This window comes from Chlamydomonas reinhardtii, chromosome 12, assembly GCF_000002595.2.
Source record: "Chlamydomonas reinhardtii strain CC-503 cw92 mt+ chromosome 12, whole genome shotgun sequence".
NCBI classification, from domain to species: domain Eukaryota; kingdom Viridiplantae; phylum Chlorophyta; class Chlorophyceae; order Chlamydomonadales; family Chlamydomonadaceae; genus Chlamydomonas; species Chlamydomonas reinhardtii.
In genome coordinates, this window is record NC_057015.1 from 8002502 (window position 1) to 8025153 (window position 22652).

At 64.1% G+C, this 22652-nt stretch overlaps 6 protein-coding genes across 6 annotated transcripts; 2 read left to right on the forward strand and 4 right to left on the reverse strand.

Annotated features, from left to right (window-relative positions):
* Window positions 1-101: 101 nt before the first annotated feature.
* Window positions 102-1356, forward strand: CHLRE_12g551950v5 (uncharacterized protein). The gene has a single exon (XM_001694083.2). The coding sequence runs from the start codon at window positions 161-163 to the stop codon at window positions 662-664; it is 504 nt and encodes a 167-aa protein (XP_001694135.1). The 5' UTR covers window positions 102-160; the 3' UTR covers window positions 665-1356.
* Window positions 1357-1575: 219 nt separating this feature from the next.
* CHLRE_12g551900v5 (uncharacterized protein) lies at window positions 1576-3617 on the reverse strand. The gene is made up of 6 exons (XM_043069009.1): window positions 3504-3617; window positions 3289-3410; window positions 3030-3099; window positions 2811-2855; window positions 2541-2588; window positions 1576-2184 (listed from the first exon to the last, which is right to left on the reverse strand). The coding sequence occupies exons 1-6, from the start codon at window positions 3540-3542 to the stop codon at window positions 2086-2088; spliced, it is 423 nt and encodes a 140-aa protein (XP_042918979.1). The 5' UTR covers window positions 3543-3617; the 3' UTR covers window positions 1576-2085.
* A 97-nt stretch (window positions 3618-3714) lies between these two features.
* CHLRE_12g551850v5 (uncharacterized protein) lies at window positions 3715-9486 on the forward strand. The gene is made up of 11 exons (XM_043069007.1): window positions 3715-3808; window positions 3955-4089; window positions 4348-4476; window positions 4611-4691; window positions 4863-4958; window positions 5103-5740; window positions 6059-6332; window positions 6664-6749; window positions 7057-7321; window positions 7583-7670; window positions 7815-9486. The coding sequence occupies exons 1-11, from the start codon at window positions 3758-3760 to the stop codon at window positions 8537-8539; spliced, it is 2568 nt and encodes an 855-aa protein (XP_042918980.1). The 5' UTR covers window positions 3715-3757; the 3' UTR covers window positions 8540-9486.
* A 132-nt stretch (window positions 9487-9618) lies between these two features.
* Window positions 9619-12484, reverse strand: CHLRE_12g551852v5 (uncharacterized protein). The gene is made up of 3 exons (XM_043069008.1): window positions 12351-12484; window positions 11153-12046; window positions 9619-10740 (listed from the first exon to the last, which is right to left on the reverse strand). Exons 1-3 carry the CDS (start codon window positions 12361-12363, stop codon window positions 10652-10654), a joined length of 996 nt encoding a protein of 331 aa, XP_042918981.1. The 5' UTR covers window positions 12364-12484; the 3' UTR covers window positions 9619-10651.
* A 1909-nt stretch (window positions 12485-14393) lies between these two features.
* On the reverse strand, window positions 14394-17654 carry CHLRE_12g551800v5 (uncharacterized protein). The gene is made up of 4 exons (XM_043069004.1): window positions 16961-17654; window positions 16533-16721; window positions 16194-16298; window positions 14394-15622 (listed from the first exon to the last, which is right to left on the reverse strand). Exons 1-4 carry the CDS (start codon window positions 17011-17013, stop codon window positions 15055-15057), a joined length of 915 nt encoding a protein of 304 aa, XP_042918982.1. The 5' UTR covers window positions 17014-17654; the 3' UTR covers window positions 14394-15054.
* Window positions 17655-19608: 1954 nt separating this feature from the next.
* On the reverse strand, window positions 19609-22594 carry CHLRE_12g551801v5 (uncharacterized protein). Its single transcript, XM_043069005.1, has 7 exons — window positions 22460-22594; window positions 22173-22307; window positions 21710-21844; window positions 21403-21517; window positions 20907-20956; window positions 20519-20643; window positions 19609-20227 (listed from the first exon to the last, which is right to left on the reverse strand). The coding sequence occupies exons 1-7, from the start codon at window positions 22478-22480 to the stop codon at window positions 20077-20079; spliced, it is 732 nt and encodes a 243-aa protein (XP_042918983.1). The 5' UTR covers window positions 22481-22594; the 3' UTR covers window positions 19609-20076.
* Between the last annotated feature and the right edge of the window lie 58 nt (window positions 22595-22652).

The following is a 22652-nucleotide window of genomic DNA, read 5'->3' on the forward strand; positions in this document are numbered from 1 at the left end:
CGGAAAGCAAAGCGCGGGCAATCTCTGCATCCATGCAAGCGGAACGCAAATTCGTCCATACCAAAGCCCGGAATTGCGCTCAATTTCATACATACGCTGCAAATCTTCACCCTACACACGAAGATCTACTCCACTCGCATCCCCCACAAACTCGACCATAATGCAGCGCATCGCCCTTGCCTCGCGCGCTAGCGCCACCGTGGCTCGCACTGTGCGCCATGCGCGCCAGTGCTCATCTTCTCGCCATATCTCGGGCGCCCGCTTCGCCCCGGTGGCCCCCCGCAATGTGACTGCCAACTTCTTCAAGTTCGGCAAGAACGGCTTTGATTCCGAGGCCGCTGGCATTGTCGGCAGCCAGGGTCGCGATGAGTACACCTACGACGATGTGGAGCAGTACTTCAACTATATGGGCTTCCTGGCCACGGAGGGCACCTATGACCGCATGGAGGCGATGCTCAACTCTGGGCTGCACCCGATCGACGTGATCCTGCTGCTGGCGTGCAGTGAGAACGACACTCCCAAGGTGCAGGAGATCCTGAAGGCGGGTGCTGACCCGACCGTCAAGGGTATTGATGGCAAGCAGCCTCTCGAGCTGGCTGCCAAGCCCGAGCTCATTCGCATGATTAACGAGGCCCTCGCCTCCAAGTCGGGCGTGGCGGCGTAAGCTGGCTCGCGAGGGGAGTTGCTAATACGAACTGGTGTCAGTGGAGTGTGCATGGGCGCGTGTGTGAGTACGTGTACGTGTGTGTGTATGTTGCGTGTGCTGACTGACCGCGGTGTCAGGACCAGTGTCAGCAGTGAGTCTGGGGCCGGAAATGCAGACCCAAATCCGCGTCTGTGGGCCTTAGCGTTAGTCGCAGCCACTGCGTAGCAGACTTGACTTGATGACGGAATGGACACGAGTGAATAGACTAGATCACAGCAGGAGCGCGTGGATACTGCGTTTAGGGATTGGCCAGAGATCTGGCACCCTGTGGTGGTGTGCTAGCACGCTGGCAAGGGGCATGCGGGAGTTTTGATGTTTGTTCCTCGTATGAGCCGATGGCAGCAGCAGTGTAGCAAGCGCAAAGGCCGGATGAGGAGATAGCTCTTCACAAGAACGAGCTACACAGAACGGCAGTTCGGGATGCGCGTTGCATTGAGAGATGCGCTATGCGCGGTGGGGAGACCAGTCGGACGCCTATTGGAATCTTTGGTGGAGGGTTTCCTGTTAGTGTGCTGGCACAGCATTGAGAAGATTATCAACTAGTGCGAGAGGACGGACGGGCGTGCACATTGGGTGCAGCCTCGTGCCGAGTGCGGATGCCGGTGGCAGGGCGCCACGGGCGACAACCAGTCATGTAATCTGGTACGGGCTGCTAGTACGGTATTGCGGGGTCCTTGGTGTGTTGGAGCTATGGTATAGGTGACAGTCAGACGGACTCGAGGAAGGGGAGCACAGTCAGCTCATGCGCTGATGCGTGTTTCAGCATGGGGTCCCAAGCTCGGGACCTGGTTTGTGGGGCCTTCGCTTGCATCAGCCAGCCAGCCAGCCACGAGGAAACGGATTGCAGTCGGATCCGCAGTCCAGCAAACAGCAGTCCATTCTTACATTGTATGCCGCCAATGGTGTTAGAGACCCAAGTTTTTTTCACCCGATGCAGTCCGACGTGCAGGCGAGTACCTTGCAACCGTCATCCTGCCCTAGATCTCACGCGAATCGTGCATCAGTCCAGACCAACAGGCAGTCAGCACTATAACTCCGTCCATGAAATGAAAGAACATCCCTTTGCCGCCCTGGCCGGGCGGCCCTTCGTCGTGCTCCAGCCCCAGCGCGCCCGGACCCTTCCAACGACGTAAAATCCGCTCACTTACTTCCAAGCACGCCCACCATGTGCTGCCCCCGCTCCGCTCGTTCACGCTCCTGCCTTGCTTCGCCGCCTCCCCATGCAGGCTACCCACGTCTCCCAGGCATGCACCCAGCTCGCCGCCTTCCATCCGGCTTTCTGATGATGGGACCATGCAACCCTCGCTCCCCTCCAGCGCCGGCTTGGGCTTATCCCTCCTCCCCTCCAGCGCCGGCTTGGGCTTATCCCCTCCTGCCCTCTAGCGCCGGCGCAGCGCCGCCAGCATGTCGGCTTTGAGCTTGGGCACCTTGCTCAGAAACTCCTTGCCCGACAGCTCCATGCAGCTGTTGAACTTCTCCTGCAGAGGCGGGTGTGGCAGGTGTGGGAGGGATGCGAGATGGAGGTGGGATGGTGGGGGTGAAGGGTTGTGAGGCTGCACATAAGTGGCCGGTGGTGGGCAGTGGTTGGCGGCAAAAAGGCAGCGTGGCACCCGGGCTGACTGGGCAGGAAGTGGCGGTGGAAGTGGCGGTGGCACCGAATGCCCTGACCCTGGCTAGAAAACGTTACGGCACCGAAATGTGGATTCTCTCCGAGCTCTCCCCTCTGTCCCCGCTTGTGTTTCATTCACAACTGTGTGTCGTGGATGGCTAGCCCCCTCTGCTATGCCGGCCCCGGCTCCGGCGCAGTGGCCGTCATGCAGCAGCCGCCCCGCACCTGCGCGCGCATCTGGTCCGACTGGGACGGGTCGAAGCCGAACTGGTCCTGCGGGGCAGAAGACAAAAGGCATGAGGTCAGGCGGGTCAGGGCGAAGAATAAAAAGGCGGAACAAGCGCTGGCGGCGACTCCAACTGACAGTGATGCCGGGTACCAGCAGGCCGTAAGATGTGTTGACGGCACATCCATGCGATGTGTGTGACGTTAAAAGGTTTGCAGTACCCCCCACAGCCAAGACAAGGTGCGACGAGCTACCGTATGAGCACTCACCTTGACCTCATCCTGACACCGCATGGCCGCCCGCTGGAAGCGCTCCTGAAAGTGGAAATGTGCGTGAGGGCGTCAAGCGTGAGGGCGTGTAGCGGGGCCGAGTTGGCGTCACCTAGATCGGCCCTGGCATCACTCCCCCACCGACAGCAACCACCGCACGCCGCGACAGCACGCCACCATCATACAGGCGGATGTTCGTGTGAGACAGCTGTTACGCACCTGGAAGTCTCCAAGCGCTTGCTGGATGACCTTTTGGCTCTCCGCGGTGGGTTGCGAGCAGCGCTGCACGCTGCACGGGTACAAAAGCAGCCGGCACCATGTTCAGGCACAGCGTGTTGAGGGAGCAGAGTTTAGCATCCGAGGTGAAAGCTGCACATCCCCCATGGACCAAGGGCTTGCGACAGTGCGCCTGGAACGGCGGCCCGATAACGTCAACCCCGGCTGTCCCGCATGCCCCCGCCGCAGCTCCAACACGCACCACGCCTCCAGGTCCCGAGCACCCCCGGCCGAGTCGCAGCACTTGGCGCAGCATAGGAATGCCTCCTTCTGCTTCGGCATCAGGACCGTCTTTTGGAGGTCCTCAATCATGTTCTCGACCGCCTGAGCGACGAGCGATGGCGAGTCGGTGAGCATGGTTTGTCGGAGGCCCCACCGGCAGTAACACCAATGGTATCGACGGCATCTTTAGCTCACCTTTTGCACATCCTGAATGGACTGGGGCATGAACGCCATCTTTGCCTCAAGTTATGATTTGATGCTCGCAGGTCTTTGCGCTGATCAAGCAGATGATGTATGATATGTGATGCTACGAGCCTTTACATAACAGCGCTGTGCTCTAGGGGTTCTCTTACGGTCGTCGAGTCGACATGGGCTCGTGTCATGACAAAAACCGTCTGAGAACTGTGTACCCCTCGCGTTGTTGTTTTCCTGTAAACATTCAATCGACGATGAGTAATCCACTTCTCATTCTATATGGCTCACAGACAGGCAACGCGCAGGTGCGGCGGATGACATTCCTATTTTTTCCGGCTGTGCGTCTTTATGCCAGCAAGATGTAGTTTCGAGGTTTTTGACAGCTGTATAACAAATCACGGACGCCGGAACCTGCTAAGGCCAACCTGCACACTCGTCTGCCACGCCGCAGGATGTGGCGGAGCGCATTGGGCGGGAAGCCCGGCTGCGGCTGTACTCGCCGCGCGTGGTGGCTATGGACAGCTACGACGTGACCAGCCTGCCCGCGGAGCCGCTGGTGGTGTTTGTGACCGCTACAACAGGCCAGGTGAGCCCCGTCCGCTCCACCTCTCCTGGGCTCTCCGTAGGGCATGCATTACTGGCTGGTGTCCCTGATGGTGTCCCTGATGGTCCACTGTTCTACCGCCGCCACGCTGCCGCCCCGTGCCTGCAACGCATCCGCACTTCCCTCCCTCGACTCCTCCCATGGGCCCGTCCCCTCGGCCCCTGCCATCGGCCCTGAACCCAAACCAACGCCGCCTGTCCCCTCACTTCACCTTTCCCCTCTCCCCTCCCTTACCTCCAGGGCGAGCCGCCGGACAACATGCGGCGCTTCTGGCGCTTCCTGCTGCGCAAGTCGCTGCCGCCCGATTCGCTGGCGGGGCTGCGGTTCGGCGTGTTCGGGCTGGGCGACTCGGGCTACCCGCAGTACAACGTGAGGAGCAGGATGGGGGAAGGGTAGGAGGGAGCAAGGGAACACAGATGACTGCCATCTGTTCTCACGTCTGTCTCACGTTTGTCTCACCTCTGTCACGCAAGTCTGCTACTGCCGCACGCCTATCATGTCAGGTGATGGCCAAGAAGCTGGACCGGCGGCTGGAGGGGCTTGGCGCCCGGGCCCTTCTGGAGCGGGGGCTGGGAGACGACCAGGTGCGCCACCGCCCCACTGCCTGCGCCCCCCCCCCCCCGCACGCACGCGTGACTGCCGCCCCTGCACCGCCCGCTGCTTCCGTTTCCCCAGCTTGTCTCACCTGCATCTACCTTTTCCCACCTGCCTGCCTGCCTGCCTGCCTGCCTGCTGTTTACGTGCACGTGCTGCAGCACCCCAGCGGCTTCGAGGCGGCCCTGGACCCCTGGCTGACGCGGCTGTGGCCGGCGCTGCGGGTGGTCAGCCCCCTGCCGGCCGGCGTGCCCGAGGTGGGGAGCGGGGGCATGCAGGGGCAGGGCGCAGGGCCGCGGTCCCATCATGTTGTTGCAGAGTTTGGGATATTGGGACTGGGGCCAGTGTCGCTGTGGATGTGAACAGCACCCGGATGAATCCTTCACGTGTGCCATGCACAGCCGGTGGTGTCCGAGGACGCGCTGCTGGAGCTGGGGCCGCCCAAGTTCAGGGTGACGCTGCTGCCGCGCGGCGGCGAGGCGGAAGCAGCGGCGCGGCGGGCGCTGGCGGCGCGACTGGCGGCGGAGCAGCCGCAGGTGCGCGGCCTGGCCGCGGTTGTGCTGGCGCGCGGCTGCAGCAGCAGCGCCAATGGCAGTAGCAGCAGCACCAATGACAGTAACGGCAGTAGTGCGATGGAGGATGGAGGGGCGCAGCCAAAGTACCTGGCGCAGGCTGCTGACACGGCGCCTGCTGATGGTGCTGTCGGCGGCGGCGGCGGCAGACTGGCTCACTGCCGACTGGCGGAGGCGGCCGCCGCCGCCACTGACTTCCGCCGCCTGCTGCAGGCGGCGGCGGGGGCCGCGCCGCCGGACGCTGGAATAACCGCCGCCCAGACTCCCAACGGCACCCCTTCTGGTAACGGTAGCGCTAGTGCTGCCGCGGTGTCGTACGGCCCCTGGCGGCCGTACCTGGCTCGTCTGGTCTGCAACCAGCGGATCACGGCGCCGGACCACTTCCAGGACACGCGGCACGTGGAGCTGGATCTGGAGGGCTCGGGTCTGTCGTACGAGCCAGGGGACGTCATCTCCGTACTGCCCATGTGAGTGGGCCGGTGCGCTCTAGGGCTCAGGAATGGTCGAGGTGCTGAACGGAGGGAAGCGTGCGAGGCACGCGGGAATGCACGATGTGGGACAGCCGTCACCGGCCCCTCGCCTGCAGCAGCCCCCGCACTGGACGGGCCCCCCCGTTGCAGCGATGTGTTCTGGGGCAACCGCCGCGTGACCCGCTGGGCGTTGGTGCCCGCCAGACGGCTGATCTTACTCAGCGTGTCCATTCCCCAATCGGTATTCCAGCAGCCCCGCTCTGCCCTGCCTGACACGTGCTCGTCGCTTCCACCTCCACCTCCGCCTCCTCGCAGGCCAAGCGAGGCGGTGGCGGACGCCTTCCTCACGCGCCTGGGGCTGGACGGCGATCAGTGGGCGCGGGTGGAGCTGGCGGCGGAGGGCAGCGGCCAGGACGGAAGCACTGCAGGGCTGCAGCAGGAGCAGCAGGAGCAGGAGCAGGGCCAGCAGGGGGCGGGAGGGGCGGGAGCTGCGGGAGTGGGGCCGTGTGCGTTCACGGCGCGGGTTCGGTCTCTGGTGACTGGGTGCCTGGATATCGGCGGCGGCTCCCCGCGGCGGTACCTGTTCCAGGTGGGGGCGCGGCGTGGCGCGGGATGACACGGTTGGTTGGGTTGGACGGTTTGGACTGGGCGGCAGTCGGCTATGTACCGTGTAGGAGTAGTGTGCTGTTGGTGGGACATGCGTTTGGTGAGCTGGTGGGAGGTGGGCTGGTGCGAGGTGGGGCTTGTGCGCGGGATGAGGGGAGAGCAAAGCGGGTGGGTGTGGCAAGCAACCGGCCGCTGATGCACACTTTTTGTCTAGACGTCACGCGGTCTCCGTCCCCTGCTTCCTGCTGCTGTCGCCGTCACCGCTGCTGCCCCCCTGCTACTGCCGGTGCCCCCCTGCTGCTACCGCTGCACAGGTGCTGCTTCAGTCAGCCACAGCGGAGCACGAGCGCGAGCGGCTGTCGTACTTCGCCACAGCCGATGGCCGAGACGACCTGTACAGGTGCGGCGGGGTGGGGGGTGGGGGTGGGGGTGGGGTTTATTCTACCAGCTAATACCGAATCAAATGCAGGTGGGCGGGCGAACACGCGCCCGCTCCCCACCAGCTGCCACTCCCCTCCTGTCCATCACTCTCCCTCCCCATTCCCTGGTTATCATTGACGTCTGCTCTTCCTCCATTGCCTACGGCCGACCACTTCCTTAACTACGGTAGCCATGTCTGTAAAACATGCCCCCTCTTTCCCTGCCTCCCCCCCCGTGATATAAGCACTCCGTTCTCCACATGCACGGCTACACCCCCCCCCCCGCAGGTATAACCAGCGCGAGGGCCGAACCCTGCTGGAGGTCCTCCAGGACTTCCGCTCCTGCGCGCCGCCGCTGGCCCGACTGCTGGAGGCCGCGCCGCACCTGCGCCCGCGCCAGTTCAGCGCCGCCTCCTCCCCGCGCCTGCGGGGGCCGGCTGCCGCGCAGCTGCTGGTGGCGCTAGTGTCGTACGTCACGCCGTACAAGCGGTCGCGGCAGGGGCTGTGCAGCGCCTACCTGGCGGGGCTGGAGCCGAAGGAGGGCGGGGAGGAGGTGGGTGTGGGCGCGTGTGTGGACGTTTGGGGGGCTTGTGGGGGTTTGGGGAAGGGGGCTGGTCGGGTGGCGGGGATTCGGGAGGAGGGAAGGTGGCGGAGATTGGCACGTGGGCGTGGGCATGGCACGTGGGCGTAGGCGTGTCATGACAGGAGGGGCGCCGTGCCGTCCCTCGCCTCTTGAGCACTACGGCATTGACGCGGCCCACGTGTCTGCTCCCTCGCAAACCCTTTGCCACTGCCCACCACCCGCGTTCCGCAGGTGCGTGTGGCGGTGTGGACGGAGCGCGGCTCGCTGCGCATGCCGCGGTCCCTGCAGACGCCGCTCATCCTGGTCGGCCCCGGCACAGGTGGGCGCCACAGCCGCGGTCCACACGTGGGAGCTGCTGTGCCTGCTGGGCGTCGACACTTTGTACTTTGTGCTTTACACCGCTGTGTTCTCAACGGACGGCTATCAACCAACCCACACCCACCCTCCCTGCCCGGCCCTGCAGGCGTGGCGCCCTTCCGCTCCTTCCTGGAGGAGCGCTGCGCCCTAGCGCGCCAGGCGCACGCCGCCGGCCAGCCGCCGCCAGCGCCCTGCTTCCTGTTCTTCGGCTGCCGCAGCCCCGCAGCCGACTTCTACTACCAGGCCCAGTGGGAGGAGTACCGGCGGCTGGGGGTGCTGGACCGGGAGCATGGGCTGATCACCGCCTTCTCGCGGCACACGCCGGAGCAGCAGGCGCAGCAGGGGCAGGCGGTGCAGGGGCAGCAGGCACAGGGGCAGGGGAAGGGGCAGGAGAAGGGCGAGGGCGGGGAGCAGCAGAATGCGGGCGCTGCCGCGGCGCCCACATCCAAGGTGTACGTAACGCAGCGCATCCGCGAGCACGGCGCGCTGGTGTGGCGCTTGCTCAACGGCCTGCCTCCTGCTGCTGCCGCCGCCCCCGCTACAGCCGCGGTTGATAATCCTGCTACAGCCGCTGCGGCAGCTCCCACAGCTGTGCACAGTGCGCACAGCGGGGCCGGTGAGGCCGCAGCGCAGGCGGCAGCGCCCGCGGCGGCAGCCATGGAGCCGGCGGTTGTGTACGTGTCGGGCTCGGCACAGAAGATGCCGGCAGGCGTGGCCGCGGCTTTTGCAGACGTGGCGGTGGCGCACGGCGGGCTGGACAAGGAGGCCGCGGCGGCGTGGGTGCGGCAGCTGGAGCTCCGAGGCAGGTACTTTGTGGAGGCGTGGAGCTAGGCTGGGCAAGGCTTTGACTGAGTGAGGAGTGAGGAGTGAAAACGCAGTTCTTGGAGGAAAGAGTGATTAACAAGAGAAGGTGGCTCTCCCTTGCAAGGGAAAAGTGGGCTGTGCCGCCACGCCACGTCCTCCGTCTGAGGCCGAAGGTTCCGATACTAGCCTCATCTCCCGGACATAGCCGGGGTCGGTTTGTACAGGCACCGCCCGCCATATGTGCCCAGTCGCGCCCAGCTATCAAGCACTAGTGCAGCAGGCAGCAGGCCAACCAGGGAATAGCAATTTATAATACGTGGCGCTCGCGGTTTGCACCAGTTTGGCACTTTTTGTCAACGCAGGCAGGCAGGCAGGCAGGCAGGCAGGCAGGCAGGCACGGAGGAGTGAAAACGAGAGTGATTAGAAATACAAGCTTGAGGTGCCGGGGGTGGGGGTGGGGGTGGGGGGCCGTGGAGTTGCGGCGCTGCAGATGCTGTTGTCTTCGTGCCGTGTTGGGCGTGATGCGGGTGGAGGGCAGAAGGTGGCGGTCCAGCTGCGGGCGTTCGGATAGTTTCGCGTGTGCGATGGGCCAGGGGGCATGAAAGTGCATTTGGGGTGAGCATGGAGAGCGTGACGCGGAGCGAGGCACGAAGCAATCATGGAGCCGTCCTGCACAGGCTGCATGGGCGCAGTGAAAGAGGCATTCGGTGATTACAGTCGGTCCCCGATCTGCAGTTGGACGAGGCGCAGTGGCACAGTGGGGCACTGGGGCCTACCACGGATCCTCAGCGGCACGCCTGTTGCGTGCGGCGTGCCTTTGCAGTACCATTCGTGGCGGGGGTTGTGAGTTTGGGCGCGTTCCCGTGGTACGGGATACCTTACACCACCGGATGTGTATTGCTCAGGTGTAGCCGCGAGCCTGCAGAGTCGGAGGCAATGCTGTGGCACACCGTGCAGCTATCGCGATCGACTGCTTGCGCCGCCACACACTGTGTTCCAGCGTGAGACGTGTGCACAACGGTATGAACTCCCCCCGGGGGTGTGAGCGTGCTGTGCTCCCATGGCCCGCCACAGTCCGCCAGGCGGCACGAGGCGGCTGGGTGGCGCCCGGCTTTGTGCTCTCGCCCAAGCAGCTTGATGCCGTAGCTCCCGTACATGTTCCCAGCCCAGTGCCCCCACTGCACAAGCCACACCCCGACCAAAAGGATGTCGTCGTCCAGGATCGAACTGGAGACCTTTCGCGGACGCACACGCGGCAGATGTGAGGCGAATGTGATAACCAACTACACCACGACGACTCGAACAGATGACTTCACTGCCCCGCAGCGGGGACCCGACTAGACCTACATCATGCAGAGTCGATTTCAATGGAGGACACCCGGGATCGAACAAGCGACCTCACGCGGTCGTGATGGAACACGCGGTGGTACCATGTTGGAGGCCAAGTTCCCGTGCGCTCTGAGGCCGCGGGTGAGTACTGTCAGGGGGCTCCACCGGGTCACTCCCTTGGCCAGCACACTTGGCGCTCTCCCCCCTCACACACACATCCACGCACAGGTGTTTCGGTCTGGTCCCAGGCCGCCTTCGCGGCCCTGAGGTCACACAAGTTCGAGTCGTCGTGGTGTAGTTGGTTATCACATTCGCCTCACATCTGTAGGCTTCGAGCCCCACATGTGCGTCCGCGAAAGGTCTCCAGTTCGATCCTGGACGACGACAGTGTGGCTCACACCACAATTGGAATCATGGTGTAGTTGGTTATCACACCTGTCTAACATCTGGTCTCTGCGGGACCATGTTGGCACACAGGAGGTCTCCAGTTCGATCCTGGATGATTCCAAAATTAGGTTTTGATGCCCAGCTCGCCGCGTGTCGTTTGTGCCCAGAAGGCAGGGCCCGCGGCGCCAGCGGGTGTGGGTGCGGGTGCACACCGCTCCACGGCTCCACGCCACACCACTACACACCATGCCACTCAACTCCATCCCACGCCACTCCACACCTCACTCAACTCCACCCTGCTTCATGCCTTCAGGTGCGCAAGGCACTGGAGGACTGGGCACCGCGCGGCGACTCCAGCTCGGCTTCAGGCATGGCCGCCGCCACTCCCTCCCCCACCACCTCTCCCTCCTCCTCCTCGGGCCCTCAGCGCCTATCAGCGCCCTCAGCGCCCTCAGCGCCCGCCGCCGCCTCCCGCCTTCCAGTCGGTGCTGTTGAGCTCGCCGTCAGCCGGGCTGCGGTTCAAGGTGCGCAGGGGGCGCAGAGGTCACAGGCAGAGGTCACAGTGCGGTTCAAGGGGCGCAGGGGGCGAGATCGATCGCGGCCAGGCCGGAGTTGGCGGGGTTGGCTGGTGGCTGCTGGTGGCTGGCGGCGCGGGCACCAGCGGCACCAGCGGCACCAGGACAATGCAAAGCCAGCTCGGGGAGTCCAAAGGACGAAGGGGGCGTGTGCTATGTTGCAATCCCAATGTCAACCGGTAGGGGCGTGGCTCAAAGGGCCAGGGTGCAGTGGTTAGCCCGCGTCATCCTTGCCCGGGCAACGATACACGCTGTTAACAGCAAGGGCGTGCAGCTACAGCCCTAGCATCGTGCAGCCACAGCCCTAGCATCGGATGACACTCTGCCTAGCCTGTCGCCGCCGCCGCACCTCTTGCTGCTCCACCTCTTGCTGCTCCACCACCGGCCGCCTTCAGCGCGTCACACGCCTCCTTGTGCCCCGCGCGCCAGTGCGCCGATTGGCAGGCAACACAACAGTAAGGTAAGCGCACGGCCTTGCAGCCGCCGCACGCCGACAGCGGTAGCGCCGCCTCACTCTGCCCCGCCAGGTTGGTGCAGCGCGGGTTGGCGCAGCAGAGTAGCACAGGGCCCGCCGAGCGCTGCTGCTGCGGGCGCTCCTGCTGCTGCTTGCCCAGCGGCTGTAATGCCGCCAGCGATGCCTCCAGCACCACCGCCTCCACCGCCTCCAGGGCGAAAGCGGGTCCTGCCAGGCACGCGCCGTCGCCGGCCGGCATGGCCGTCATATGCGACAGCGCCACCCGTGTGGCCGGGCCGCCGCAAGACGCCGCGTGCAGCTGCGCACCATACATTCCACAACGCCACGAGCTCCCGGAGTTGCGTCTAGCGGCGGCAGCAGCTAGCATGCCCGCGGGCAGTCCCGCCGTCGCCAAGGTGGGCATGTACTTCAGCAACACGCCGCGGAGGGTGTCGGACCGCCAGGGCGAGCCCGGCGGCGGCAGCGGCAGCCGCGGCAGCCGCGGCGCCAGCGCGTCCGGCGCCGCCAGCGGCAGCACCAGGAGCGTGTTCCGCACGGACAGCACCACGCCCACAGCGTGTGGGTCGCGAGGCGGCAGCGCCGCCAGCAGTCGCAGCCCCAGCTCCAGGAGTGCGACCACGCTCACGTCATGCAACAGCCACTGCCGCCAGCTGGCGGCGGCGGCGGCGCCGCCGCCGCCACCACCGCCGCCGCCACCACGACCCGGACTGCCGCCGGGGCCGCCGCTGGCGCGCGCCGCTGCCGCCGCCTCGCCCTCCAGCTTGTAAGCTGCGCGTACGGCCGGTTCGTGGCTTTGGGCGGAGTACACTATGCAAAGCACCAGGCAAGTACGTGTGGCGCCATGGGAATCTTCTGTAATATGGCACTGAGGAATGCCGAGTTTGTATGGATGCGTCGTAAATTTAGGAGCAGACGAACTGAATATTTATCATGCGTGTATCGGAGATTGAGCGGGCCGCCGCACCCCGATCCTCTCCCTCATTTCCGGCATCACGGCACGTCGTGCGCAAGCAGGCTGGCCGCGCCGCGCATTCCGCGTTTCACACACTCTATTCTTGACTCATGCTCGCGCCTCGTGCCTGCATTCACCCTTGCCGCTTGGCCCACTGACCCGGGATGCGCCTGACTCGGGGTGCCCTGCGCTTGTTTGTACCTGTGCCGTTATGCTCATACGCTGGTTGCCCGGGCCAGTCAATGAGTCAACATGTACATTTAGTGGCGGTGTCCAGCGCTCGTATCTTACGAAGGCAGGGGCGGCGTCAGCGGCCGAATTCCTTAAAATGGCTTCGTTTAGTTGACGAAACAGGCTGCCGCCACTTCGTTCACCCCCAAAATTTTTCCGGGGGCTCCGCCCCTGAACCGCACGATGTCGACACCGACACGACACGCCCACTCCTCCCCTGCTTCCCGCCGACCCAACCTCACTCTCGCGCCGTCAACACCCATAGATACAGCCCTTTGAGCCTTCTTACCATATGCCACGCAGGTTTCGTCCGTGGAGTAGCCGCTGGAACCCCCTGTCCTTCGGCCAGAAGTGGCCGAAATCCCAAGAATGTCTTCGTCTGTTTGCCGAAAGACCCCCCAAGATCCCGTGCGTTTTGGCCGAAATTCCAAGTCAAGGTCAATAAAATTTCGTCCGCCAGAGGCCTTTCGGGGCAAATTTCGTTCCGAACGAAGGAAGATACGAGCGCTGGCGGTGTCTGTATCCCGCTCTGCCTTTTGGCGTGCGGGTTTGGCTGGGGAAGCGCACCCTCTCGGACGGCACGCGGTGAACCCCCCATAGGCGCGTAGACGTGGCGGCATCCTTGAAGGACAATCTACCAGGGGTTCTTGGTGCCGTCGCGTGGGCGCCTCCTGGGAACACGTTTTTTCCTGCAATGGGACCCGCGCTTGGCACCACTTCGCCCCACAGTTGCCTATTAGGCAATCCTGTGCTCAGCCGCCACCCAATAGGCTGGGCGTGGTGCTGCGGCCTCCAGCTCCACCCTCCGCTCTCCCCCGCCTGCTTTCTTCAAAACTGTACCCCTTGCTCAGTGATGCCCCCCCCTGCTGCCGGTGCTCAGTGATGCCCCCCCTGCTGCCGGCGTTCAGTGGGTCAGCGATCCCCCCTTCCTGCTGGCACTAGACTTGCTGGGGACACCGACCAGGGCAACTGCACGCGGGCCGGCTCACCGACTGCGGTCCCCTGCTAACTGCTGCTGCCTGCTGCTCCATATCCGCCACCCAGCCGTCGCAACTCCAAGCCAACATCCCCGCTCCCTGGCGCCTGCCGGTCGGAGCTCTACTCGCTGAGCAAGGCGGGCGGTGCGCCCCTAGTGTACGTGTGTGTGGATGGCTGGAGGCAGACGTGGCGTGAATGGCAAATTGGCAAGGAAGGCTGAGTGGATGTGTGGTGCTGTGCTGTGCTGTGCTGTGGCACCCGCGGCGACCTTACGAGGCGGGCGGCGCGACCTTAGTGCACTTGCTTATATGTGTGTGTGTGTGTGTGTGTGTGTGTGTGTGTGTGTGTGTGTGTGTGTGTGTGTGTGTGTGTGTGTGTGTGTGTGAGGGCGGGGGGCAGGCGTGGCGCGAATGGTGGGGCTGAGTGAACGAAGGTGCGGCGTGGAGAGAGTGTGTGTGGTGCTGTCTGCTGTGACGTCCGCGGCGCTCTTCAGTTGGGCTGGGTGCGGGGGATGCCCGCCCATTGTGGCGAGCGTGTGTGATGCTGTGATGCCCGCAGGGCCTTTACGAGTCGGGCATCGCATCCCTAGTGTACTTGTGTGTGGATGGCGGGAGGCAGTCGTGAGGTGCGGTGCGGCGAGCGTGGGCGGCGCGTCCCTAGTTTGCTTGTGTGTGGATGGCGGGAGGCAGGCATGGCGTGAACGGTAAGGCTGTGGCAGTCCGGCGCGGCAAGCAGTTTGATAGTACAAATCCCATGCCCAACATGCCCCAGAACTGATGACAGAAGCAGGGTTTGGCAACGCGGTTAGTGCTGCTGGCTGGCTGCCTCGGTTGTGTAGGTAGGGCTGGCGAGCAACGCATTGCACGTGGTGCATCAAATCTGGGTTGCGTCACGTGTATCACTGACCTCCGTTGCGCGTGCAGGGTATTCAGGGGTCTTTTGGCCCAGAGGCGAAACCGTCACAGTATTGGATTGCACGCGGTGCCATGAGCACAGGAATAGACTGCCTCCACTCTACCCTACCACACTCTACCCCGTCCGCAGTCATTCATTCAGCTCAGCAATATAGGTTACCCGTCAAAAACAGATTCACCTGCACTGCCGGCCAATGACTAAAACCAACGATCCATGGTGATGCATGTCCCTGGCCTTGTGCGCATCCCAACTTGCACAGCACTCGCTTGCACGAGCCGCGCCCGCCGTAATGCTGTACAGCACCGACCCTACTGCCCAATCCAGTCTAGCGCCGTTTCGTAATTGTACCTCCACCTACCAACACATATATACAGATACATCTCGACGTACGACCCTTGACCGCATCCGTGCGTGCAGTAAATTAGTGAGGATTGCGGAGTCCCTATAGCAGCGCGCGTCGTACAGGTCCACGCCATCAAAGAGCGCTCGACTAATAAACGTGCTAATGCTGCTGCCCACGTAAGCGCCTGCCGCAGCGGCCGCAGCGGCATGCGTGGCCTGGGCCGCCAGAAGCCGGCCGAACGCGCGCACGCGGTAGTGTGCGAGCAGCGCTCAGCCCCGCACCCCGCCGCAGCTGCTACTGCCGCGGCGGGTCTCACCTCCGCCACACACGGACGCCGACCACATCAGCTCTTCACCATCAGGGCGGCGGCGGCAGCATGGCCGTCAGCGCCTCCGCGTGCTTGCCGCGAAACAGGTTGCACAGCACGGGGTGCAGCAGGGTCACCTCGGAGGCGGGCGCGCCGCCCGCCGCATCCGCACCCTCAGCCGGCTCCGCCGCCGCGGCCGGCGGCGCTCCCTCCTCGTCATCATCATCATCGTCATCGTCGTCATCGTCGTCGTCGCCGTGGCCCTCACCGGCCCCACCCTCGGCCTCAGCGGCCTCATGCTCGGCCTCACCCTCGCCCTCACCCTCGCCCTCGGCCTCGTCCTCACCCTCGGCCTCCTCACCCTCCTCACCCTCAGCCGCAGCCTTCCGGCCCCGGCCCCGACCACGGCCCCGCCCGCGGCCGCGGCCACGGCCGCGGCCGCGTCCGCGACCCCTGCCCCTGCCCCGGCCGCCGTGGCCCTCGCCCTCCTCGCCCTCCTCGGCCTCCTCGCCCTCGGCGCCAGCCGCGTGGTGCTGGCGGGCGGCGCGCCTCAGGGCCCGGCGGCGGCCGCGCTGGGCGCCCGCCAGCTCGCTGACGTGGCTCACCTCCAGCCAGCGCCTACGTTGTGGAGCAGGGCGGGGCGGAAAGAGGCATCAACAATTGGCGGTAATGGCGCGGGGGGGGAGGTGGTTAAATAGGGCTCCGTGCTGCTGTCGATGGTGTGGGTTGTAAATACCAGCCCAAGCTAAAGCACGGGGCAGGGCGGGCGGAAGGTCAACGAGTGCGCACGGAGCAACGCATCCCGACGCAAAGGCGGCTGAGGTCGCGGCAGAAGCGTTTCAGCCGGACATCCCCTTGCGTGTCAAGTCAGCCGCCCTCCCCCCTGCCGAACCAGCTCCACTTTCACGTGGTTCCTTTTCCTCCATCAAGCGCCTGAGCATGTTGCCCGCTTCGCTCAGCGTTGGGGATGTTCCCGGCGCCCGACATGCCCACTGCGACGCCCCAGCCCCAGCCCCCATGCAGGTAGGGCCCAGCCCCTGCCTGGCCCCGCCCGCCCCGGCACAGCCCCATGCAGGTAGGGCCCAGCCCCTGCCTGGCCCCGCCCCCGCCCTGCCCCTGCCTGCCCCGGCCCCGCCTGGCCTGGCCCCGCCTGCCCCGCCCCTGCCTGCCCCGCCGCGCCGAGTCTTACCAGTCGGTGTGCTCGTTGTTGAGCGTGGGCGTGTACGTGCTGCGCGCGCTCTCGGGGATGGACGCCACAAACACGGTGTAGTGCTTCTGAAGAGCCTTGCCGCGCCTGCAGGATGGAGGGGGAAAAGTAAGGGGGGCCGGGTTTTGGTTCCGAATCAGATGCTGCTGTGTGGCTACGCGGGGGCTTGCGTGTTTCGCAGAACATCATGCGCTTGGGTGGTCCAGGTGTCAAGGCGCGAGACGTAGCATTGTTGGCGCGAGCGGTCAGGTGCACATCCAGCCGAGCGGTCCGCGTCTTGATGCCGCGCATACCGACGCCGCCCTCTGCACCCTGCCTTACTTTGTCAGCACGGAGCCCAACACTTGCAGCTCCGACGGCAGCTCGCCCAGCTCCTCGACCGCCTCCCGCATCGCCGTCTCTTGCAGCAGACCGGCATCAGCCGAGTCGGCATTGCCGCCTGGCAAGCCCCACTTGCCCGGGTTGCCGCCGGCATTGCTGCGGCGCAGCAGCAGGCACGATCCTTCGCAACTGCGTGCGACGAGGAAAGGGGTCGGCGTGGGTGGGCGGGTGAAGGAGAGTGCGCGCGCGCGGAACGACGTCCGCGATCGTTCGACCGGCGAGCCCTATTTGCGGGCATGTGCTTGGCTACCGAAGTTAGCCGCTCCGGAACACCGGCACAGGGTTAGAAAGGCTTCCGGAAGCGCGGCAGGCGAGGTAGACCTCGCGCGCAACGTCGGCAAACCATCATATGCGAGGCCCGCACGCACCAGATCAGTAGGCCTGCGCCTATCTTGGCCGGCTCAAATTCTGAGCCACGCATTGCGCTGTTTGTGCCTGTCACAGGTAACACCTCGCCGACACTGGTAGTATGGCAGAATTCGCTCTCCGGCCTCAACGACTTGCTGTATGCGTGAACAAGTTGGACAATATACGATGTAACAAGCGTTGCGGGAGGAAACGACTACGAAGCGACAGCGAGGAGTTCGTGTCGTGAAACCTCCGAATTCCCAACTGAATCCGCGACAGTGGGTGTTGCTCGTGTACTGCGCACTAATGTGCTTGTGACATGAGAAGCAGTGTGCCGTATGTCTATGGGCGATTACTGGCGAGCGGGCGCAGGCGAGGGCGCTCTCCCGGGACCGACGGGCGGAAAAGCGCGCGCGGAAAGCGCGGCAAACCTTTTGGGTTCGAGGGCGCGAATGCTCAAGTGTATATGGGCAACTGGAGCAATCAGCACTTGAGTCTCTACAAGAGTTGATGGGGTGAAAGCGAAAAATATGGAGGTTCTGCGCCAAACGCCAGTATAAGTGCAGACCACAACTACCACGTCATACGAAGGGGTATACAACCCTAAAAGTCTGCTGATCCAGAACAGAGCGGGACTTCAATCAGCGAGGAATGTCGCCTGGGGCCTAATGCTCTGAGCCGTATGTCGACGGCAAACGATTCGGGGCGATAGAGACGAAGTTGCGTTCAAGCAACTGCCGGGCCACGGAATGAGCTAAGCAGTACCGACTACGCAAAACGGAGCCCTGCCCTGCCCTGCCGTTTGGACACAGACCAGAGTAGTGCACACGGCGAACTGGCAGCTAGAGCTGTGGCTGCACGATGCAAGGGCTGTAGCTTGCTGTTAACAGCGTGTATCGTTGCCCGGGCGAGGACAGTGCTCGTATCTTCCATCTACACTGTAGAAATCTGCCCAAAATCCGCCGAAGGCGGAGAAAATTTTTTGGGTTTGGGTGCCACGCATCTACGCAGTGTAGACGGTTTTGGCCGGTTTTGGCGCAAAAATGGGGGAAGCGTAGACGTTTTGGGGGGCTTGGGGGCTTAAGTGTAGATGCCGCGGTCAGGGTCATCTACGCATGTGTAGATGCCGGGTGCCTGAGGGCATCTACAAGATACGAGCACTGGGCGAGGATGACGCGGGCTAACCACTACACCCTGGCCCTTTGAGCCACGCCCCTACCAGTTGACATTGGGATTGCAACATACCATACGCCCCCTTCGTCCTTTGGACTCCCCGAGCTGGCTTTGCATTGTCCTGGTGCCGCTGGTGCCGCTGGTGCCCGCGCCGCCAGCCACCAGCAGCCACCAGCCAACCCCGCCAACTCCGGCCTGGCCGCGATCTCGCCCCCTGCGCCCCTTGAACCGCACTGTGACCTCTGCCTGTGACCTCTGCGCCCCCTGCGCACCTTGAACCGCAGCCCGGCTGACGGCGAGCTCAACAGCACCGACTGGAAGGCGGGAGGCGGCGGCGGGCGCTGAGGGCGCTGAGGGCGCTGATAGGCGCTGAGGGCCCGAGGAGGAGGAGGGAGAGGTGGTGGGGGAGGGAGTGGCGGCGGCCATGCCTGAAGCCGAGCTGGAGTCGCCGCGCGGTGCCCAGTCCTCCAGTGCCTTGCGCACCTGAAGGCATGAAGCAGGGTGGAGTTGAGTGGGGTGTGGAGTGGCGTGGGATGGAGTTGAGTGGCATGGTGTGTAGTGGTGTGGCGTGGAGCCATGGAGCGGTGTGCACCCGCACCCACACCCGCTGGCGCCGCGGGCCCTGCCTTCTGGGCACAGACGACACGCGGCGAGCTGGGCATCAAAACCTAGTTTTGGAATCATCCAGGATCGAACTGGAGACCTCCTGTGTGCCAACATGGTCCCGATGAGACCAGATGTTAGACAGGTGTGATAACCAACTACACCATGATTCCGATATGGGAGCCACCCTGTCGTCGTCCAGGATCGAACTGGAGACCTTTCGCGGACGCACATGTGGGGCTCGAAGCCTACAGATGTGAGGCGAATGTGATAACCAACTACACCACGACGACTCGAACTTGTGACCTTAGGGCCGCGAAGGCCGCCTGGGACCAGACCGAAACACCTGTGCGTGGATGTGTGTGTGAGGGGGGGAGAGCGCCAAGTGTGCTGGCCAAGGGAGTGACCCGGTGGAGCCCCCTGACAGTACTCACCCGCGGCCTCAGAGCGCACGGGAACTTGGCCTCCAACATGGTACCACCGCGTGAGGTCGCTTGTTCGATCCCGGGTGTCCTCCGTTGAAATCGACTCTGCATGATGTAGGTCTGGTCCGGTCCCCGCTGCGGGGCAATGTGGTCATCTGTTCGAGTCGTCGTGGTGTAGTTGGTTATCACATTCGCCTCACATCTGCCGTGTGTGCGTCCGCGAAAGGTCTCCAGTTCGATCCTGGACGACGACATCCTTTTGGTCGGGGTGTGGCCTGTGCAGTGGGGGCACTGGGAACATAAGCTGCTTGGGCGAGAGCACAGAGCCGGGCGCCACCCAGCCGCCTCGTGCCGCCTGGCGGACTGTGGCGGGCCATGGGAGGCACAGCACGCTCACACCCCCGGGGGGAGTTCATACCGTTGTGCACACGTCTCACGCTGGACCACAGTGTGTGGCGGCGCAAGCAGTCGATCGCGATAGCTGCACGGTGTGCCACAGCATTGCCTCCGACTCTGCAGGCTCGCAGCAGCATCCTGACACTGCGTCACTGCACATATGTCGGCTGGATTGCTGGAACCTGATAAGCGTGACCATACTCAATACCGTATCGCAGGAACATGCCGACACCCACAACCCCCGTCACGCGCTTATAGACTGACAGGAATGGAATTGATGGCCCCATGGGCCACCGCAGCACACACTGCGCGCTGTCCCGCCTTGTCCACCTCCAACCGCGCCCATACCATACACCACGCACACGCGCCTAGGCGCGTCCCGGCCCTCAGCGCCGGCCATCCACCTACGCCTCCACCTACGCCTCCACCTACGCCTCCACCTACGCCTCCACCTACGCCTCCACCTACGCCTCCACCTACGCCACCACCTGCTGCACGCCTCCACCTGCGCCTCCGCCCCCCAGCCAGGGGCTACATGCCTAGGCCTGCCTCATGGGCCCCGCCCCCGCGGGCGGGCCGCCTCCCCCCGGCACCACTGCGCTGTCCTCCCCGAACACCTGCTGCAGGCTGCGGCCCTGTACGCGCGCCAGGTGGAAGTCCTGGCGCAGCCGCACGTACTTGATGGCCTCCCTGGTTGGGGGGAGGGGCAGGCGCAGGGGGAGGGAGAGGGGGTGGCAAGGTTGAAACATGGGGGGGGGGGGAGGAGGGGAGGGGTGGCTGGGGTGCTGCGGACCTGCCGCAGCCCATGCTGCTCCTATCCCCAGCGCCCATTTGAGTTTGGCTCTCGTAAACCCCAGTTCCCATCCCCCAACCCAAACCCCAGTCCCCATCCCGCAACCCTCAACCCCATCCCCCATCCCCCAATCCAACCCCAGTCACCCCTCCACCCACCCACAACTCCCCCACCCCGCCCCCACTCGCCTGTGGTCCAGCCTCAGTGTGCCGTTCACCAGCGGCAGCAGCTGCTCCGGCTCCACCACCAGGATGCCGCACAGGCCGCCCACCGCCGCCAGGCGCCCGTCCAGCGCAGGGCCCAGACCCCAGGCCTGTGCGGGGGAGGGCCGGTGTGTGTGTGGGGGGGGGGGGGGGCTTGTCTTACTACAATACCCCATAGGTATTGGTAAAGAAAGGCAACGAGAGAGCGCGGACTACCATACGAGGTGCAGACGAAAAGAGTGAGGAGGATGGGGCCCAGGCAGGCAGCGACACACCACATGGCTGGTGCCGGTGTGCGCAGCCTCACGCATGAACATAGCCCTCCCCCAGGGCTTGGGACTGACTTTGACACCCCTTTGCCCCGCCCCCTGACCTGCAGTGCCTCGCTGTATGCGGCCACGTCGTTGCGCCAGCGCAGCGCGCCTGTGAGCGTGTGTGTGTGTGTGTGTGTGTGTGTGTGTGTGTGTGTGTGTGTGTGTGTGTGTGTGTGTGTGTGCATGAGAGTGAGTGTTACAGAGCGCAAGGGCAACAATGCGCAAAGACAGTGTGTATATGTGTGTGTTAGGCAGCACACGGAAAGGATCATGCAAAATAAGTGTGGGATGCGGTACAGTTCTTGTGTGTTGCGGGAAGCTGGAAGCGTTTAAGACATCCAATGCAAACACGTCGCGTGCGCGTCTACCATGTGCGCGGTAATCGCGTGCTGCCGTGCAACAGCCGCTTACACAAATCGACACTGACGCGCGCGCCAGCGCAATGGCTTCACACACCTCGCAGGAGCCTCAAAACGAGCGCCATGCGCTCCACCGCCGCGTCGCGCCACCCCGCCACCCCGCCTACCACCCGCCCGGCCCCGCCCACCCACCCACCGGCGGCGTTGTAGCAGTACTGCTGCATGTGGTTGAGGAAGGTGGCGTGCATGCGGCAGCCCACGTCCAGCAGGCAGGAGGTCAGGTTGGGGCCGTCCAGGTGCGCGCGACAGGCCTGGTGGGGGGCGTGCGTGCGCGCGTGTGTGTGTGTGTGTGTGTGTGTGTGGGGGGGGGGGGGGGGTTGTAGCCCAGAACCAAGCCAAACTAGCGTAGCACAGGCAGAGGCGACAGGGGGCAGGCAGAGGCGGAGGCGGAGGTGGAGGCGGAACCGTGGAGTGCACAGGCGAGGGAGGCAGCTGTCGCTCACCCGCCCCAGCGCCTCGAACAGTGCGCACACCAGCAGGCATGCGCCCGTGGGTCGGTCCAGTGCCGCCGCGTCCAGCCCCGACTCGGCCGGCAGGAACTCGGCCGCACGCTGCTCGTACATGAGCACCTTCTCCGCCTGCAGCGGGGGGTGGGGGTACACGCATTAAGTTTACGAATTGAAGTCGTAGCCAGGTACAAAAGGGGGGAGCCAACAGTAGGACGCGTGCGTGTGTACGTGTGTGTGCGCGTGTGTATGTGGGGGCCGCTGCAGGCCCTTGTTGAGGCGAGCGGAGGGAGGAAACGAAAGCGTGCATGTGTGTGTGGCAGACCAGCATCATCAGTGCGTGTGCAACAACCCCCGCACACACACAAAACGTTTGTTCCTTGTGTTCTTTAACACACACAACGGCGGCTTTGTTCCGTGTGTATTTTCAACACGCCCACACGCACTCCGTGACACGCACCTGTATGACCAGCATATCCACCAGCGCGCCCATCACGCCCAGCACCGCCGCCTCCACCGCCCGCAGCGCCAGACCCAGACCAGCCGCACACGCCGACACCTCGGCCGCCGCGCCGCCCAGGGCTGGCAGCACCACCTGCCGAGGGCCGCGTGTGTGTGTGTGTGTGTGTGTGTGTGTGTGTGTGCGTGCGTGTGTGTGTGTGTGTGTGTGTGTGTGTGTGTGTGTGTGTGCGTGCGTGTGTGTGTGTGTGTGTGTGTACGTGTGTGTGTATGTGTGTGCGTGTGTGCTAAAGAGCACAAGGAAAACATAGCGCACAGACAGTGTATGCGATGCAGCAAAGCGACGGCGTGCGCGTGTGCGTGTGTGCGCGTGTGTGCTTGTGTGTGACGTGCGGTGCTTTGGTCAGGGTCGGGCCCTATTCGCTCTCTACCGGTTGCACCTTCGGGCTTTCCTCACAGTTTGTTCCGCATGATGTCCATG

What these genes read in the sequence shown, in the direction of transcription:
- CHLRE_12g551900v5 (XM_043069009.1), bottom strand. Translation starts at nt 3,542, where the DNA reads ATGGCGTTCATGCCCCAGTCCATTCAGGATGTGCAAAAG. An exon ending in CCATTCAGGATGTGCAAAAG is followed by an intron (nt 3,411 to 3,503) that starts GTGAGCTAAAGA and finishes CTCGTCGCTCAG; the next exon opens with GCGGTCGAGAACATGATTGA. An exon ending in CGGACCAGATGCGCGCGCAG is followed by an intron (nt 2,185 to 2,540) that starts GTGCGGGGCGGC and finishes CCGCCTCTGCAG; the next exon opens with GAGAAGTTCAACAGCTGCAT.
- CHLRE_12g551801v5 (XM_043069005.1), bottom strand. Translation starts at nt 22,480, where the DNA reads ATGTTTTCCTTGTGCTCTTTA. An exon ending in TGTTTTCCTTGTGCTCTTTA is followed by an intron (nt 22,308 to 22,459) that starts GCACACACGCAC and finishes GGCCCTCGGCAG; the next exon opens with GTGGTGCTGCCAGCCCTGGG. An exon ending in TGTTCGAGGCGCTGGGGCGG is followed by an intron (nt 21,518 to 21,709) that starts GTGAGCGACAGC and finishes GCCCCCCACCAG; the next exon opens with GCCTGTCGCGCGCACCTGGA.
- CHLRE_12g551852v5 (XM_043069008.1), bottom strand. An exon ending in AAGAGGTGGAGCAGCAAGAG is followed by an intron (nt 10,741 to 11,152) that starts GTGCGGCGGCGG and finishes CTTGAACCGCAG; the next exon opens with CCCGGCTGACGGCGAGCTCA.
- CHLRE_12g551800v5 (XM_043069004.1), bottom strand. Translation starts at nt 17,013, where the DNA reads ATGCGTGGCTCAGAATTTGAGCCGGCCAAGATAGGCGCAGGCCTACTG. An exon ending in GGCGCAGGCCTACTGATCTG is followed by an intron (nt 16,722 to 16,960) that starts GTGCGTGCGGGC and finishes CGTCGCACGCAG; the next exon opens with TTGCGAAGGATCGTGCCTGC. An exon ending in AACAACGAGCACACCGACTG is followed by an intron (nt 15,623 to 16,193) that starts GTAAGACTCGGC and finishes TCCACAACGTAG; the next exon opens with GCGCTGGCTGGAGGTGAGCC.
- CHLRE_12g551950v5 (XM_001694083.2), top strand. Translation starts at nt 161, where the DNA reads ATGCAGCGCATCGCCCTTGCCTCGCGCGCTAGCGCCACCGTGGCTCGC.
- CHLRE_12g551850v5 (XM_043069007.1), top strand. Translation starts at nt 3,758, where the DNA reads ATGAGTAATCCACTTCTCATTCTATATGGCTCACAGACAGGCAACGCG. An exon ending in TGACCGCTACAACAGGCCAG is followed by an intron (nt 4,090 to 4,347) that starts GTGAGCCCCGTC and finishes CCTTACCTCCAG; the next exon opens with GGCGAGCCGCCGGACAACAT. An exon ending in CGCGGCGGTACCTGTTCCAG is followed by an intron (nt 6,333 to 6,663) that starts GTGGGGGCGCGG and finishes ACCGCTGCACAG; the next exon opens with GTGCTGCTTCAGTCAGCCAC.